Source organism: Heloderma suspectum, chromosome 4, assembly GCF_057233095.1.
Source record: "Heloderma suspectum isolate Gila_16-S chromosome 4, 16-S_ref, whole genome shotgun sequence".
NCBI classification, from domain to species: domain Eukaryota; kingdom Metazoa; phylum Chordata; class Lepidosauria; order Squamata; family Helodermatidae; genus Heloderma; species Heloderma suspectum.
The window spans coordinates 43,053,213-43,069,761 of record NC_139461.1 but is presented as its reverse complement, the minus strand read 5'-3'; the positions used below and the strand labels follow the sequence as shown (position 1 = coordinate 43,069,761).

Sequence of the window (16,549 nt, the reverse complement as noted above, 5' to 3'; positions counted from 1 at the left end):
CTAATGGTTGCCTTCGGAAACATTTAGTACCTGCTATGCCAAAGAATGGTTTGCTCTCACCCACCAATAAACTGCCAGTGGGGGCACACCACATATTCCTGACCCAGAAAACATACCTGAAAAAGAGGTAATCACACGATTTATCCCACTGATAGTCGTCATAATGTGAGACACGGAAGTCACACGCAGTACAGCGTAATTGATCGCAGGTTCTGTCCAAAGGAAGAAGGAGCCATTATAACTGATTGGTTTAAACTCATTGACCAGGGCAAAATATTTCCTAAACGACATCGATGTGATTTAGGAATCTTGTGCATTTTAATACTTTTTAAAGTTTTCAAGCTCTTTGAACTTTTCATTAAAAACAAAGGCCTTGAAAAATTAGTGAATTTCACAATGGCTGCATTCAGATGTAATGCTAAACCATGGTTTACTGTTATGAGACAAGCCTAGTTTCCCACCCAGGCTCGTGTGCTGCTCCTCCCTCTCATCTCCTCCCCTGGCGTGGCTGTGAGGAGGATACTGGAAGTTTCTGCTTTTGTTTTAATTTAACTGCAGCTTGCTGTGTTATCCAAACCCTGAACTGTAATTAATCTTAACTATGATTTGTTGAACGAAGCTATCTTCATAAAATACGGTTTGAAGTTAGATTGTTCCCACAAACTATAGTTAAGATTAACCAGTTTGTCTGGAATTGGAGAACACAGAAAGCTGCAGTTAATCAAAAATGGAAGCAAAAGCTTCCAAACTGCTTCCCGTGGCCAAGCTGGAGGAGGAGGGAGGAGAGAGCCCACGAGCCCAAACCTAGGAGGCAAGGCTTATTCTTGTTAATGGTAAGCTATAGTTCAGCATTATGTCTAAACCAGAGCAGCCCAATGTTTTTAATAGGGCTGTAACATTTAGTTGATCAATTGCAAATGTGCCCCCACTTAATTGGGCACATGTTTAAAATGTTTAAATTATTTTTAAATAAGTACTTATAAAAACCACAGACAGTGGTTGACCTATCAAAGAATGGACATTCCTCCTTCTCTCTCACCCAAGAGGGAATGCTTCTTTTAAGATGGCATCTGGTGTGACATGTGTGCATCAAGTCAAAGCAAAGATAGAATGCTTCTTACTTCAGAGTCATTGCTTTATTCATATGCACATGTATGCTTATTCAAACAGACTAACCAACCAAAACATATTCTATGAAATTACTAAAGATTCCTTTAGTCGGATAGCAGACCCAGTCCTTATAGTCCTCACTAAACAAATGGTGATGATGGAACAGGCTATGGCAGTCTGGTTGCTAGGTCATCCAAGTAAAAAATAGATTATACAGGGTGTTTCAAAATGATGGACCCAATTTCAAAGCAGTATATTTCACAATGGCAACATGTTACAATTACACCAAAAGTTACAAACGGTTTAATGAGTTATCAAGTTTTACTAACCATTTTATAAATGCTCTATGTGCCCTCCACCTGCTGTACGGACAATATCGAGACAATAGTTGAATTTGCCCCAAACGCCTCTCAAAGTGTCTTCTTCCACTGAAGTCACTGCTGCTGTGATTCTGTTTTTGAGGTCATCCAGATTAGTCGCTAATGGTGGCATAAAAACGCGTTCTTTAACGTATACCCACAAGAAAAAGTCTCAGGCTGTAATGTCTGGAGATCTTGGGGGCCGAGAGCATAGCGCCAAATCTTTGGGTCCCGTGTGGTCTATGCAACATTGAGGCAGTGTGTCTTGTGTTGCGGGGTCGCCATCTTGAGAATGACTGAGGCTCGGGGCTGTTTGTGCGCTGAGCGAGGCATCTAGTGGTAATCATTTTAAACTCTATGCCCCACACTTTCAAGCGGGAAGAGTTTCATTCATGAGTGGCTTGTGGTTGCAGAGATATAGCAATTTCAAATCAGGTCCATCTTTTTGAAACACCCTGTATATTATAAGTGGTTCCCAGCCTTCCTTTTGGCTCCCTTCAACATTTTCTAAGGAACGTGGCCCCCTTGTGGTTGTCTCTATTTAAAAAAGTATTCGATTTTACTCCTTAAATTAGCCAGTCACTGTGACCCTGCTAATCTCAGCCAAATTACAAGGAACCAGAACTAGGGATGGATGGAGCAGACTACTTTCAGTCCTTATTTGTTTCTCATGTGTTCATTCATAAGTCCATGCTGTCCTGTTTTCACATTATTCTGCATGTTTTCAAGGAGGTCCCAGGTTCAACCTCCGACATCTCCAGGTACAGCTGGGAAAGGCTCCTGCGTGAAACCCTGGCGAGCTGCTGCCAGTCAGTGTCAACACTGCTGAGCTGGATGGATCAGTGGTCCTATGTGGTATAAGGCAGCTTCCTATGTTCTTTCCTAATTTAATAGTGTGAGTAATATAGATGTAATAATAAGATCAGAAGTATTTTAAAAGTCCCTACCTCTGTGAAATATTTGTTCCAATACCATATGGTGTAGTGCTTCCACCAAGGTATACTGGGCAACATCTACAAGAAATAGAATGGCAAGTCTTACTTTTGGAAAAACAACATCACTAAGGGAGCAATGCTATGGCCACTAGACACTGTGTAGAGGCCTATAGGATATGCTCATTTCCGGGAACCGACTGCCCCCCTCATCCACGCTGCCTTGGAGACAATGTGGAGAAGCCCCATCCTCCGCACCTGGAAGAGGAGCATGGAGCGACTGCAAAGGGGCGTCCCGGGGCGGGGAGACTGGAGCTGCATGTATGACAAATCTTTTGTGTCATACGGCAGCTTCCTCTCCTGGTCAGCCCCCCCAACCGGGAGAGGAAGGCAAGAGAGGTGCGGAGGGAACGATCGCCCCTGTGCCTCTCCTGCCTGGCTTTGGATAGGTGGTGGTCTCCGAGGTCAGAGGTGGCTGCCTATCTATTTAGGATTGCGCCCTAAGGTTTGTTTCCAAATTTAGTTAAACTTGAGGTGTTTGTTGTTTATTTGTTCAGTCGCTTCCGACTCTTCATGACTTGATGGACCAGCCCTCGCCAGAGCTTCCTACTGGCCGTCGCCACCCCCAGCTCCCCCAAGGTCAAGTCTGTCACCTCCAGAATATCATCCATCCATCTTGCCCTTGGTCGGCCCCTCTGCCTTTTGCCTTCCACTTTCCCTAGCATCAGCATCTTCTCCAGGGTATCCTGTCTTCTCATTATGTGGCCGAAGTACTTCAGTTTTGCCTTTAATATCCTTCCCTCAAGTGAGCAGTCTGGCTTTATTTCCTGGAGTATGGACTGGTTTGATCTTCTTGCAGTCCAAGGCACTCTCAGAATTTTCCTCCAGCACCACAGTTGCTTAACTTGAGGTAGACCCATTGAAATTAATTGGACTCAATTACTCATTTAAGTCCCTTTGATTTCAGTGGGTCTACTCTAAGTATGACTAGAACTGCAACCAACCCAATAAAAATTTAATTTCTTGCATTTCATTACACATGTATCTCTTCAACAAAGCTAGTACTTCTGGAAGAATTATAAGACTGGGTAATTCAGAATAAATTGCGGTATTATCTGTATAAAATGCAAATTGGGAGCAAAACATCTGTTTCAACAGACGGAGAAATAAAAATGTTCTAACACCTCCCACAGGGGCCATAAATCAAGGGAATAATCTATAATAATGAAAGAGGATGTGTGGCTGGCTGTCAGCTCTAAGACCATGAAACCTAGACACCTCAAACTTGGCATACATACTAAGGGCGCAATCCTATGCATGTTTGGACAGAAAAAGGTCCTACAACTCCCAGCATTCCCCAGCCAGCTTGCATCCTAAGACAACTCTAGGGGTGTGCACCTCAGGGTTATTTTGTTTTTAATTAATTTTAATTAATTCCAAATGTGTCCATGTGTTTGAACCCTGCAGTGCTATCTTCAGTTACTAGGTAGAAGACCTCCCTAACCGGCACATAGCTTTGCAGTTGATACAGTATGAAGCCATGGGAGAGCAGCCTGTGGGACAGGAACATGGCTGCCCCCTCCCCCCTGCTGTGGAACAGTGTCCTCCTCAGGGGAATGGAGCAGGCAGACCCCTCCCTCAGGGGGTACAGGGGTGCACCACAGATAGGGGCCATGCCTAGGGTTGCCACTGAGCATGGCTTTGCTCAGATGGGGCGAGCACAATATGCCCAAGCTTGCCAGCCATATAGCTTTGCTTTAAGATGTCACGTTACCAAACTAAGGGCTATTCGAAACTGTGCAAAACCAGGTACATCTGCTAGAAAATAATTTTAAAAAGCATTAAGATCTAAAAAAAATTATTAATATTCTTTCCGAAGTTATGGAATATTATGCACAGTAGAAATAAAAATTGGTGGTACTAGTTACTGAAAAAAAAACTACCAAAACCATAGGGTTGGATCCAGGCTAAGCTAAATGCACCTAGGTCCTATTGAAATCAATGTGAAAAGTTAGTCATAATTCAAATGAATTATGCTGTCCTGTATGAACAGCCTCCCAGGTAGAGATAGGAGAACCAGGGATCCTCTGACCTCCACTTTGAAGTTCGGTTTGCCTTGCTCCTGTTTTCACTTGCAACCTGTTCTATATATACTTTTTTTAATGCGATTGCAAGCTCGGGAATGTGTGAGCTTTTTCGGAAAGATATGTTCATGCTCGGGTTACGAACAGGGCAAGTCCTGATGATTTGCGAACTGACATGAAATTCTCCTACATCCCTACTTCCAGAACAATGGAAATTGGTTTTTTTTAGCTATTGTATATTTTGTATGTTTCAATAATTTTGTTGTCAGTAACTGTAAAGGTGACTGAGAAATTATTATTAAAAATAATAATAAAGCCATGCTACATCTCTCACTTCCTTCGGATCCCTCTTCAAAATGTACCTTTTCCATGGAGCCTCTGGCAGTCCCCTAGCTACCACGCTCTACTGAAGGCGTGGGCAGACTTCACGTTTGTGAGATCTATTTTGTTTTTTATGAGAACCCTGAAAGCCATCAACCAGAGCCAGGTGCAAAAGACAAATGCTTAGAATTAAAGCCCAGGAATTCGTTCGGAGTGTCACAGCTGAGCTGAGCTTACAGTCCTTCCACGCAAACTTGCCCCCAGAAATATAATCTTTGGGGGCTGAGTCATTGTGTTGTTGCTATGAGGGAAGTCAGTCCCAGTGAACTCAGTGGGACATGCTTCTCAGCAGACATGTATAGGATTGCGCTATAAGTGCAACTAACGCTGGGTCCGACCCAGGATCTCTTTCTCTTATTGACTGTCAATACAGTTACTGAAATTTGCGATTTCCCGATCACTGAACATTTATTTGCTCATGTGACCTTTACTTACCTCTTACCATGGGCTTGAATGGAGGTGATATTATTTTCAGGTGCAGGGCTGGACGATTTAGATGTCTGTTTCTAATGCACAGAAAGAGGGAGATGGGGACCCGTTAACATGAACCAGCCAGTGCCAGCCACACGAACCAATGCCCCCCATCGCCACTGCTACCCCCTTATCACTGCATCCCCCCACCCCATCCTGTCACCTTCACCTAGGCCTGCCCTCTGGCTCACTCTGACAATACCCCCAGGGCCAGGCATTTGGGCCTGCCTGGCTCCCTGGAGAGCCCTGCTGGCTGCTCTCCCACTGTGGCATTTGCCACAGCAGGAGAACAGGGCCAGCAGGGGTCTCCGGAGCTGCTGCTCGCCCAGAGTATCTGCTGCATTGGGGGAGCTCTTGGTGGGGGAGTGAGCAATTTGCTGCTTCCCCCACGCTGCTGCCTGAGGTGGGGGATTCACCTCGCCTCATGAGAGGTCCAGCCCTGGAACCAGTAGTGTAATAAAGAGATGTGTTTGATTTCAAATAACAAGGAGCAGAAACCTACTCTGAGGAGAGGTAGGAGGAAAGTGGAAAAATAACAATGCATGAAGTCCTTCTCAAAAGGCTCCCATTTCAGCATCAGTACATGGGGAACCAGAGTGCTCGAGCAATTAGACAGAGTTCCCCTTCCTGCCTGTAAGGGAATACCCATTCACTGAGGGGCAGTTCCATGTACACAAAGAGATGCATACACAGAGCTACACCCTTCACTGAAATAAATATGGAAGCCTGCATGCACATGAACTTTGGGTTCTGGATTGGAGTAAACGGCTCTGGCTGGTGCACCTTATTTATAAACCTGTACCAAGACAGAAACTCCCTCACAGCTGAGTTAGTGCTAAACTAGTCTGGAAGCATAGAGAAAGGCATTGGAATTGCAGGCTTTTGTGTTACTGTCTCCTTTTGGACTGTGTCTTCTACCTTCTGTGCTGATCTTGCTAGAAATGGTCTGCCATCTAGACTAGGCTAGTAATGATCAGTGTGGGGAGTGGGATTGTCCCCATATGTCTATTAGCTGTCCTGAATCACCCTAAAAACGCTGGAAGTGCAATATGATGCAGTATCCCCTTCTGACGCTTTATATGTATATTGGGTTGGTTCTAGGTTTAGTCAGAGTAGTCCCATGGAAATCAATGGGACCTAAGTTAGTCATGACTAACTAAAGTCCCATTGGTTTTACTGATTCTATTCTAAATATGGAGTTATTTTGGACTACAACTCCCAACATTCCTGACCATTGGACATGCTGGCTGGGCTGATAGGAGTTGAAGTCTAAAACATCTAGAGGCACCAGGCTGGAAAAGGTTCATATGTTCAAAAGCCATCACTAAAGGTGATGCAAGTGTTTTTGTCTTAAAGAATCCATTCATTTAAAATACACAAGATTTGCTGCATGTGTCAAGACAGGTAAAGCTGAAAGAACCGATTTGCTATGGTTAGTCTGATGTCCCACAAACCACCTAGTCATCCAGCAGCTTCATAAATTTCTTCTGTACAGCTGCTTTGCCCATTTGCTTTTTAAAAATGTGATTTTAAAGCAAATTCAACTTAATTAAGAATTTTAAAATTTCTTTTAAAAAACATTTCCCTGTACAGATCTTGCTTGCTTCTCGCAGACTCTAGTTCTTGTGAAATCAAAAGCCACTCCTTACTTCTTATATCATGACATCTACTCCCCCTTTCTGATCAGATTCTCAAATTTTCAAATCCATCATACTTTTAGGGTGCAATCCTATGCATGTTTAGACAGAGAAAAGGCCTACAACACCCAGCATTCCTCAGCCACCATGGCTGGCTGGGGAATGCTGGGAGTTGTACGCCTTTTCTCTGTCTAAACATGCATAGGACTGCGCCCTTAGTCACTTACCATCCTCCCTTTTCATAAAGTGTTTTTCTCCAAAATTTCTGACTGCCCCCTGCCCGTAATCCTCCCTTTAGGAGGTTTTTTTGGTTTTGTTTTAACCTACCCCAAGATTTTTGGCATAGCTGTTCTCATCAATTATATCTTTAATTATGTCATCTATGTCCTCTTCTTCACTAGCACCTTTTGTCAATACTTTGGAAAACCTAAAACAAAATGGAAGAGAAACATCATTTTGTACACTCTGGCAAAAATTTGAGATACATAGGGGTTGGTGCAAGGGTGACCATATCAAAAAGGCAAAGACTACAGCAGACGTGCTGTGGTTCTGAACATCAGGTATCTGCCACAAAGCGATAAACAGACTAGTATCCAATATAAGTATCCAGTTTCCAATATAATTTGGGGTCTAAGTCCCTGTGCCTGAACCTCTCCCGCACAATATGGAGCTAGCAACTTTGGACTACAACAGAGGGTTGTCAGAAGCTCTTCTCTTTCAGGCTCCAACTGATATCTGCCATAAGGAGGCAAGAACAATGGTCTACAATGCAGGGTTATTTACTCATTTGTTTAACAATATTTTTGAACCACTTATATTAAAGAAATTTCTAAGTGATGTGCATAGGACAAGACTACCTTCCTAGGAATGCTGGTTGGAAAAGGTATGCTTTTATTAGGCACTGAAAACCTATCTAATATAAAGGAAGCACAATACAAAGTTCTGAGTGGGTGGTACATTACTCCAGCAAGGCTTCACCTAATACATCCAAATTACAGTCAATATTGTTGGAAGCGGTGTGGTCATATTGACTCATACTTCCATCTTTGGTGGGAATGTTCTACAGTGCAGGAATTTTGGAACATGGTTGCGGACTACTGTCAGGAATTTCTTCATGTTAGACCATTGGTAGCTCCTAAAGCAATGCTGCTTCATCTCTTTGAACCCAATGATCCTGGATTCCTGCATGAAGACCTTCTTAGCCAATTGTATACAGCTGCAAAGTTATGTATAGCCTGCAACTGAAACTCTCCAAAGCAACCAAATAAAGAGCAGTAGATTAATAAAATTTGGGAGACTATGAGTATGTATAAATGTACTCCGCAAGTGCAGTGAGCAAGAAATCCTAATGTGAAGAATGATATTATGACACCATGGTTTCCATTCATTTCCTATGCTGAGGCACTTCAAACTTTGATAAAGTTCCAACAAAATACAGTTGCCTATATTTTTTCTGATTAATACGCACGAACACACAAAACGGCATACACCTGCACATGCTCCTTTCATATGTTGTAGAACTTGCATTTTTACTTTCATTAGAGATGGAGCTCCTACTTAGATTTATAATTAGTGAATTCTTTTGTTTCTTTAGTGATTGTAATTTATTATTATGCATGTTCTTCTTCTTCATGTTGCCTTTAATTTGTTAACCTTGTTTCAAAATAAAATAAAATAAAATTTCATGATTAAAAAAAAGAGAGTGGGCACTACTACAGTAAAGGACGTATTCCGAGCTATGATGGACCAAACATCCAAAATATTGGGTACCACCAGAAGGGTTGTTGAAAGCTCCTCTTTCAGTGTCAGTCCACACCCCCTGCCCAGCGTGCAATATGGAGATAATAAAACGGAACTATATTGTAGGGTTGTCGAAAGCCATCCTTGCTCACTCCTATCCTTACCTCACCCACACAATGGAGATAACAACATTACATTATATTGCACAGTTGTCATAAGCCAGTCTCTCTCTCTCTCTCTCTCTGCCTTCTCTCTCCCTCCCACAACGTGCAATATAGGGATAACAATACCAGACTACACTGCTGTTGTACGGCACTCTATGGCCCGGGCTCATGAGCTCCCCTTCCTTTCTCCTTGTTTGTGTGGCCACAAGGAGATTGGAAGCTTTCACTTCTGTTTTTAACTAACCACAGTTTACCATTATGTCCAAATCTGGACAAACTGGGGACACCTCAGAGAATGTTTAATAAGGGCTGCTCACAGACCCCTAATTGCTGGAGGTGAAACTCAGGAGTTGGAACACTTACTCATGTGGTCTGGGCTTGTCCTAAACTTGTTCCATTTTGGTCTGATATTCACAGCATTGTTAATATGATTCTATAACAATCACTGTTTGTTAAAGACACCTATGTTCTCTTAGGCTTTATCCACAGTATATGGAATCTATCCTCATATCAAGGCTATGGATACTTTGAGCATAGGGTGTAGCTAAGAGAATTATTGTACAGCACTGGAAGGACAAATCTACACCTAATTTACAGCAGTGGATAGTTGATAATGTGTTCTTTGTTGACATTTGAAATGTCTCTTTTTTGACAGAGTGGCAAGGAATGGAAATTTCTAAACCTTTCCAAGACTGGAGTGGGTGAAGATGCTGAAACTAAACAAATGGAGAACTCCAGGGCTGCAAGAGGAATACAGTGACCCCAGGAACTATATTTTGTTTATTATCATGTTTTTATCCCACCCTTCCTCCAAAGAGCTCAGGAAAACATGCATAAGTTTGTCCCTCTTTTAACCCTCTCAACAATCCTATGCGATAGGTTAGGCTGAGAGAATGTGGCTGACCCAAGGTCACCCAATAAGCTCCATGGCTGACCAAGGGTTTGAACCCAGTTGCCTTCAGTCTTAAGTTCTGAGCATAACACCACACCAGCTCTCCATAGCGGAAGTCAGGTGTTTAAGGTTGAAGAACCTACAGGGTCAGGAACTAAATGCAAGGGAAGGTTTGGGCTGCACAAATCCCAATTACTAAAAATGGGGCAGGCAGCAGTGGTGATGGAAGGTCAGGTCAAATAAACTTCAGCGATTAAAGGCCAATTCACACTTTACGCAGGAAACAGGTTTGCAGCTTGTTCAGCATGTGTTTCCCATGGGGCATCTGTAACATCTGAAGAAGTGACTTGTGGCAGGAAATGAGCAATGGACACGCACAGGGGAGCTGCAACCAGTCGAGGCTCCTAAGTGCATGTCAAACGTTTACAGACACCTGTTTCCAGTTCAGACACCATAGTGTTCACTGAGAGGCACAGCGCCCACCTTTGGGGAAAGTAAGACACCAACCAGCTCCATAAGGGATGCAGAGCACCAAAAAGGGGGGTGAGGAATGTGTATATTTGCTCCAATGACTGAATATGGGGAGTACTAGCAGACAGATACCACCAATGTTTGAATGACAAAGGGAGGCTCCTGATTTTAGAAAGATTACAGGTGGGCTATGATGTGGCTAAAATCTGGGGGAGTCAGAGGCTGGGGTTTGTGGGTCCCATGGTGGAGAAAAATTAAGTATTTTTAATTTTTTTAATTGGATTTTTGTAAAATTTAAGTCATATTTTTAAAACACACACACACATGGATGTGCCTGATCCTGTCTGATCTTGGAAGCTAAGCAGGGTCGGCCCTGGTTAGTACCTGGATGAGAGACCGCCTGGGAATCAGGCTTCCTGCAGTAAGCAGGGGGTTAGACTCGATGGTCTTGGAGGCCCCTTCCACCCCTATGATTCTACGATTCTATGATCATAAACGAAATACTAACTTTCCCTCTAACTTAAAAAATAACAGTTACAATTAAATATCATCATAAACACACTAAAGCTACAATTAGGGAGCAATCCTATGGCTGCTAGACAGTGGCTAGAGGGCCATATGATATGCTGTTTTTTGGGAACCGACCTTGGAGTGTGGGCTCCGAGGTCATTTCCCGGAAAACTGACCTCCCCCAACGTCTGCACTGCCTCCAAGGCAGCACAGAGAAGCCCCGTCCTCCACACTCGGAAGAAGAGTGTGGAGTGGCTGAAAAGGGGCTGGGCTGGGGGTGTTCCGGGGTGGGGAGAGCGGATATGTGTGCACAACACATCCTATGTGTCGTACAGCAACCTCCTCTCCTGCTCACTCCCCGCTCCCTGGCTAGACAGCTGAAAACAGCTGTCTAGCAGAAAAAGCAGGGCAGGAGAGGAGTGGAGTGAACGATACCCCTGTGCTTCTCCTGCCTTGCTTTGGATAGGCAGATGTCTCCAAGTTTAGAGGTGGCCGCCTATCTAGATAGGATTGCGCCCTTAGGGCGTGATCCCATGCATGTTTAGACAGAAAAAAGATCTGCAACTTCGAGCATGCCCCAGCCAGCAGAGCTGGCTGGGGCATGCTGGGAGGTGTAGGACTTTTTTCTGTCTAAACATGCATGGGATTGTGTCCTTACAGCTTCATAAAAATAAAGTTACCTACCAATCAAACATGGGCATTAATGTCTATTTTTCCTCTTGTGAAAATGGCTCTGTCTAGTCTAACAGTTCTTGCTTCTTGAAAATTCTGGGCTTTCAGTTTCATTGACTCAGGGTGCAATCCTATGCATATTTAGACAGAAAAAAAAGTCGTTCACCAGCCAGCATGCTGAGAGTTGTAGGACTTTTTTCTGTCTAAACATGCATAGGATTGCGCCCTAAAGGAACATCTGCAAAATACAGGCAAGATATGATTGTTCTTCTGTGATTATGTGCTGCAGAAATTGGGCCAAGCAAGTTAAGACAGAAAGACAATATAGCAGGGTGGATAAAAATCGCTGCTTAAAAAAAACAACCCAAAAATTGAATTACAAAATATTGAATTGGATTTTTATCTGCCCAGTAGCTATCAAACCTTGCTTACACCTGTATTTCATTTTTATTTGCTATTTTGTTTTTTATGACGGCAAGGCTGGGCCGAGATAAAGTGAAGCAGAAAGGAACAATGCAAGAAAGAAAAAGAGAAGACAAATTGTCCAGTGTGCAGTTTCCTGTATTTTCATACCAAGCCTGCAATCCTATACCCACTTACCTAGGACTAAGCCTCATTGAACTCAGTGGAACTTATTTCTGAGGAGACATGTATAGGATTGTGCTGTTAACCTCAAACTGTCATGGTTGCTGGTCATAAGAAAACCCCTATATATGAATATTTTAAAGACATTCTCTCTGTAGGTAAAAAGAAAAGCATTCAAAATATACACAGTGAGACAAAGCCTGCTTGTAAGAATGAAACAGTGTAAAATACTCTATTTAGTTGTAAATCAACATGTGTTAGTGGTCAGATTTGCACCATTGTTCAGGAAGTATATGAAAACGTTTCAATGGGAAACTTGATTTAATTCAGTGATTTAAATTGATCTTCTCTCTTGCTGATATAAATCATGATTTAAATTGCATTGATTTAAAACAATCCACCCTGATGGATTCCATAAAGGGCTCCTGTGCCTTTGACCCCAGTATTCAAGCACTGATATATACAATAGCTGAACAAACTCCATGGACCATAGGTGGAGGGATATTAGAGCCCAAAGGCGATATTAAAATGACTAATACATAAAAATGAAATAGTAAGAATGTGAGGTCTAGAATGTTCCGGATGTGACTTGGAACAATGCAACAGGAAGTACATTAACGAAGAGATACTTTCATTAGTATTTTGGCTCAGTGGTAGCTTCACTACTTGTGCTGCCGATCCTGCTGTCTGGCACCAACTGGTGCAGAACTGGGAGTTGTAGGATCTTGAGTGGAACATCGCTTGATGTTTTGATTCAAAGTGCTAAGCACCCGCAAAACACTTAAACAAGCCTTAAAAGAGGGCAGGTAGTAGTGACAAATCGAGAGTACGTTAAGGGCTGATGCGTGTGTGGGTGTATGGGTGTGTGTGTGTGTGAAGTGTCTCAGAAATTAAATGAAGTGGGACAGGAGCCTACAAAAAATATGCCATTCCCAGATATTAGGACCGATGGGGAATAGCGTCAGTTACACAATTGTACCAAGGATTAGATGATGTGGAGAATGCCAGTCTATATAGTAGCCTTGCCCAGGTGGGCCACTGGATGAGCTGGCTCAGGATATGGGAGTTGTAGTACAACACATCTGGAGGGTGCCAGGTTGGGCAAGGCTGCTGTATAGCAAGCGCTGGGAAGTTGTTCCCCTCGCAGGGGCTAAAGACTGCTTTGCCTGCATGCTAAGAAATATAAAGAATGTTCAGAGAAACCCTCATGACAATGGCCCCATCTGACAATGGCACATGCGGGCTTTTAGCTCCACGCCTGTGTGGTGCGCACGGTGGCGAAAGGCTGCTTCCAGTGGTGTCACATGGCAGAGTGTTGATCACACATGTGCGGGTTTTTGGCAATGTGCACGTTCACAGCAGCTGTGCACTTGTGCAATTGTCACTTGTGATGCTTCTTTCCTGGGTCTGATGTATTAGGTGGAGCAGTAGATGGGGAAGATGTGTGTGTTGGGGTGGTGGTAACAAGCTAGAGGGGTTGGGGGAGTCTTAGAGAGGAGGAAACAGGAATTGCCTGATGCAGCAAGGAAGGGGGAAACGGGTAGAGAGGGATCAGGCAGGCCAGGCAGTGTGACAATAATTGTACAGAGGGCGGAGCTGGATGGGTGGAGGGAAGAATGGAGCCTAAACAGCTCACCCCTCCAGATTTTAGAAGGAGGTAAGAGCAGAGACACCATACTGACAACAAAGGTCTGCATAGTGAAAGCAATGGTATTCCCCGTAGTAACCTATGGCTGCGAGAGCTGGACCATAAGGAAGGCTGAGCGAAGGAAGATAGATGCTTTTGAACTGTGGTGTTGGAGGAAAATTCTGAGTGCCTTGGACTGCAAGAAGATCAAACCAGTCCATACTCCAGGAAATAAAGCCAGACTGCTCACTTGAGGGAAGGATATTAAAGGCAAAACTGAAGTACTTTGGCCACATCATGAGAAGACAGGATACCCTGGAGAAGATGCTGATGCTAGGAAAAGTGGAAGGCAAAAGGAAGAGGGGCCGACCAAGGGCAAGGTGGATGGATGATATTCTGGAGGTGACAGACTCGACCTTGGGGGAGCTGGGGCTGCCGACAGGAAGCTCTGGCTTGGGCTGGTCCATGAAGTCACAAAGAGTCGGAAGCGACTGAACGAATAAATAAACAAGAGTGTGCACAATCCTCACTCCGGGTTTTCATTTCAACGCTGTCCTATGTGGGCCAGGAGCTGAATGTAAAAGAAGCAAAACAAGGGGAACCACTCTTGCCTTATTTTGTTTTTTGGCACAACTTGCCTGAAGGGCGAGAAAAGAAATACTTGAGCAGAGCAATCTGATGCACGGTGTCTCAGAAGTCACAAAGTCTAGCCATGTTCAAGGGGGCTTACTCCCTAGTAAGTGTGTTTAGGATTACCGTGGGCGGCCACTGTGGGTTGTATCCAATGTTAGTTCTAGTTAGAGTATACCTATTGAAATGATTGGGACTTAAGTTAGTCACGACTAATCAAGTCTCATTCATTTCAATGGGTCTACTCCAAGTAGGACTAAAACAGGATACAACTCTTTGCGAACAGAATGCCGGACTTGACAGATCCTTGGCCTGATCCAGCAGGGCTCTTCTCATGTTCAGGGCGAACCACTTACAGAATTATAATCAATAAATACACTCAGAAATTAGTGTTTCTTTTCAAAAGGAAGTCTTCTGAGCTCTATGGCAGCCTTCCCTACCCTCCAGACGTGTTGGACTACAAATCCCAGCATCCCCCGCAAGCATGGGAGTTGCAGTCCAACACATCTGGAGGGCACCAAGTTGGGGCAAGGTGCTCTCTGGGATGGCTCCGCGCGCTAATGGGGAACCAGAAGTGTCGTTACAATTCGCATTCCACCTGCGATTGCCCCTTTGGGCTCATCCCCAATGAAGACGAGGAGGAAGGTATGAGCATGCGCACTGCTCACCTGGCCCTCTCTCCCGCCGCGGCTGCCTCGGCCTCGGCCTCGGCCTCTTCCTCCTCCTCACGGAAGCGGTTCCTTTTCCTCCCCTGGGCTCGGGCCCGCTCCGCGCAGTCCCGCCTGGAGAGGCGGCAGAACTTGTTCTCCACCTCGTCCAGCAGCGCATCCAGGTCGTCCGCCATCTTAGTCTGTCCTCTCGGCTCTCCCCCCCTGCCGTTGCCAAGGTAACGGATGGGGGGGCAGAGTGAGAGGCAGGCGAGGGTTGCTATGACACGGCATGCCCCGCCCCGCCCCGCCATGCCATGCCATGCCCCGCCCCTCCGGCCCAGTACCTGCTTCATAAATACACCGTGTCTTTAAACGTGTCTTTAAAAGCGGATTCAATACAGAAATAAATCTCGGAAGCACAGGCTCCCCTCGTAGTCTGCAAACCTATAATAAAAAGCAAGCGCTCCGCCCTGCGTAGTCGGCAGGATTCGAACCTGCGCGGGGAGACCCCAATGGATTTCTAGTCCATCGCCTTAACCACTCGGCCACGACTACAGCACACGCACAGCGCCGCCAACACGGCCCCTGAGCTCGCTGTGTAATCCGAAAGCGCGCCTCTCTGCTGAATCTGCCCTCCCGCCTGCCCTAATGGGTTTAATACTAAGCCTAGCCAAATATTAATGTAGATACCTTTAGTCAAATATTGCTGCAAACCTTTTGGCGGACATCTGTAGAACGCACCCTGGAAAGGACCGCGGCTTCACTTTCCAGCAACGGCGCCTCCAAATTAGTCCCCAAAGAACTTCACATCAAGGGCGCCTTAATAAATAAATAACAATAGTTCATGCTAGGAGCCTCTCATGCTCAGAGTGGAGTACATTTCCTTGCTGTGTTGTTCTTTACGACACGCCCGAATCCTCTGCGCAGAATCACATTTGCACCCCTTGATGTCCCATTACAGCCCCCCTGCCCCTTTGGGGGAGGGGGGGGACCTGCGCAAGGGACGATCCTATGCGTGCTTACTCGGAGGTAAGCCTCACTTGTGTCCAACAGGATTTACTTTCTAAGGGTGCAATCCTAGGCATGTGTAGACAGAAAAAAAGTCCCAAAGGGAGTTGTAGGACTTTTTTTTTCTGTCTACACATGCCTAGGATTGTGCCTTAAAGGTGCGTAAGATTTCTGCCTAAAAGTTTATTTTTAAAAATAGATTGCATATATTACCACCTTTGCTTTTGATTGTGCACCTTTAAAAGGAATCAGTCTATATATATATGCAGAGCTTAAAGTCATAACCTTAGCGGGTCCCGTCTTCCTTCCTTCCTCCTTTCCAAAAGCAAACGTTCTGTAAATCCTCCTTTTTAAATCAGAGCATTCCCTTTTTAAAAATATACAGAGGGCAAATATATTTAGCAAGCAACAGCGCCGCCTCCCCGCCATCATGAGAAGGAACACAAAATTTCTAGTGTTTACTTTATAATGTTATTAAAATGGTTTTCATAAGGGCTGGCCCCTGATTAGAGAAATGGCAATCAATTAATTGTATGCTTTTTAATGGATTAGTCAATGGATAAAACAATATTGATAAAAAGACATATACTTTGTTTTAGATGATATGTTCATATGTTGCCACAGGC

General features: G+C 44.4%; 1 protein-coding gene and 1 non-coding gene across 9 annotated transcripts in view; both read right to left on the bottom strand.

Moving 5' to 3' along the window:
- CFAP418 (cilia and flagella associated protein 418) overlaps nt 1–15,117 on the bottom strand; it is a 67,537-nt gene extending 52,420 nt beyond the window's left edge. For 4 of the 8 annotated variants that reach the window (XR_014790041.1, XR_014790040.1, XM_084849086.1 and 1 more), the window contains exons 1-5: nt 14,934–15,117; nt 7,302–7,401; nt 5,302–5,372; nt 2,417–2,482; nt 117–212 (exon numbers count right to left, since the gene is read on the bottom strand). Coding sequence is in view for 5 of the 8 variants with exons in the window: in XM_084849086.1 (XP_084705212.1) it covers nt 117–212; nt 2,417–2,482; nt 5,302–5,372; nt 7,302–7,401; nt 14,934–15,109 (509 nt within the window). In the remaining 3 variants the exon portion in view is untranslated. The remainder of the gene's footprint in view (nt 1–116; nt 213–2,416; nt 2,483–5,301; nt 5,373–7,301; nt 7,402–14,933) is intronic. The other 4 variants (XR_014790042.1, XM_084849089.1, XM_084849090.1 and 1 more) reach the window with 2 other exon arrangements.
- A 271-nt stretch (nt 15,118–15,388) lies between these two features.
- Nucleotides 15,389–15,470, bottom strand: TRNAS-AGA (transfer RNA serine (anticodon AGA)). Its single transcript has one exon. It is a non-coding gene; the product is annotated as a tRNA-Ser (tRNA).
- Nucleotides 15,471–16,549: the final 1,079 nt, after the last annotated feature.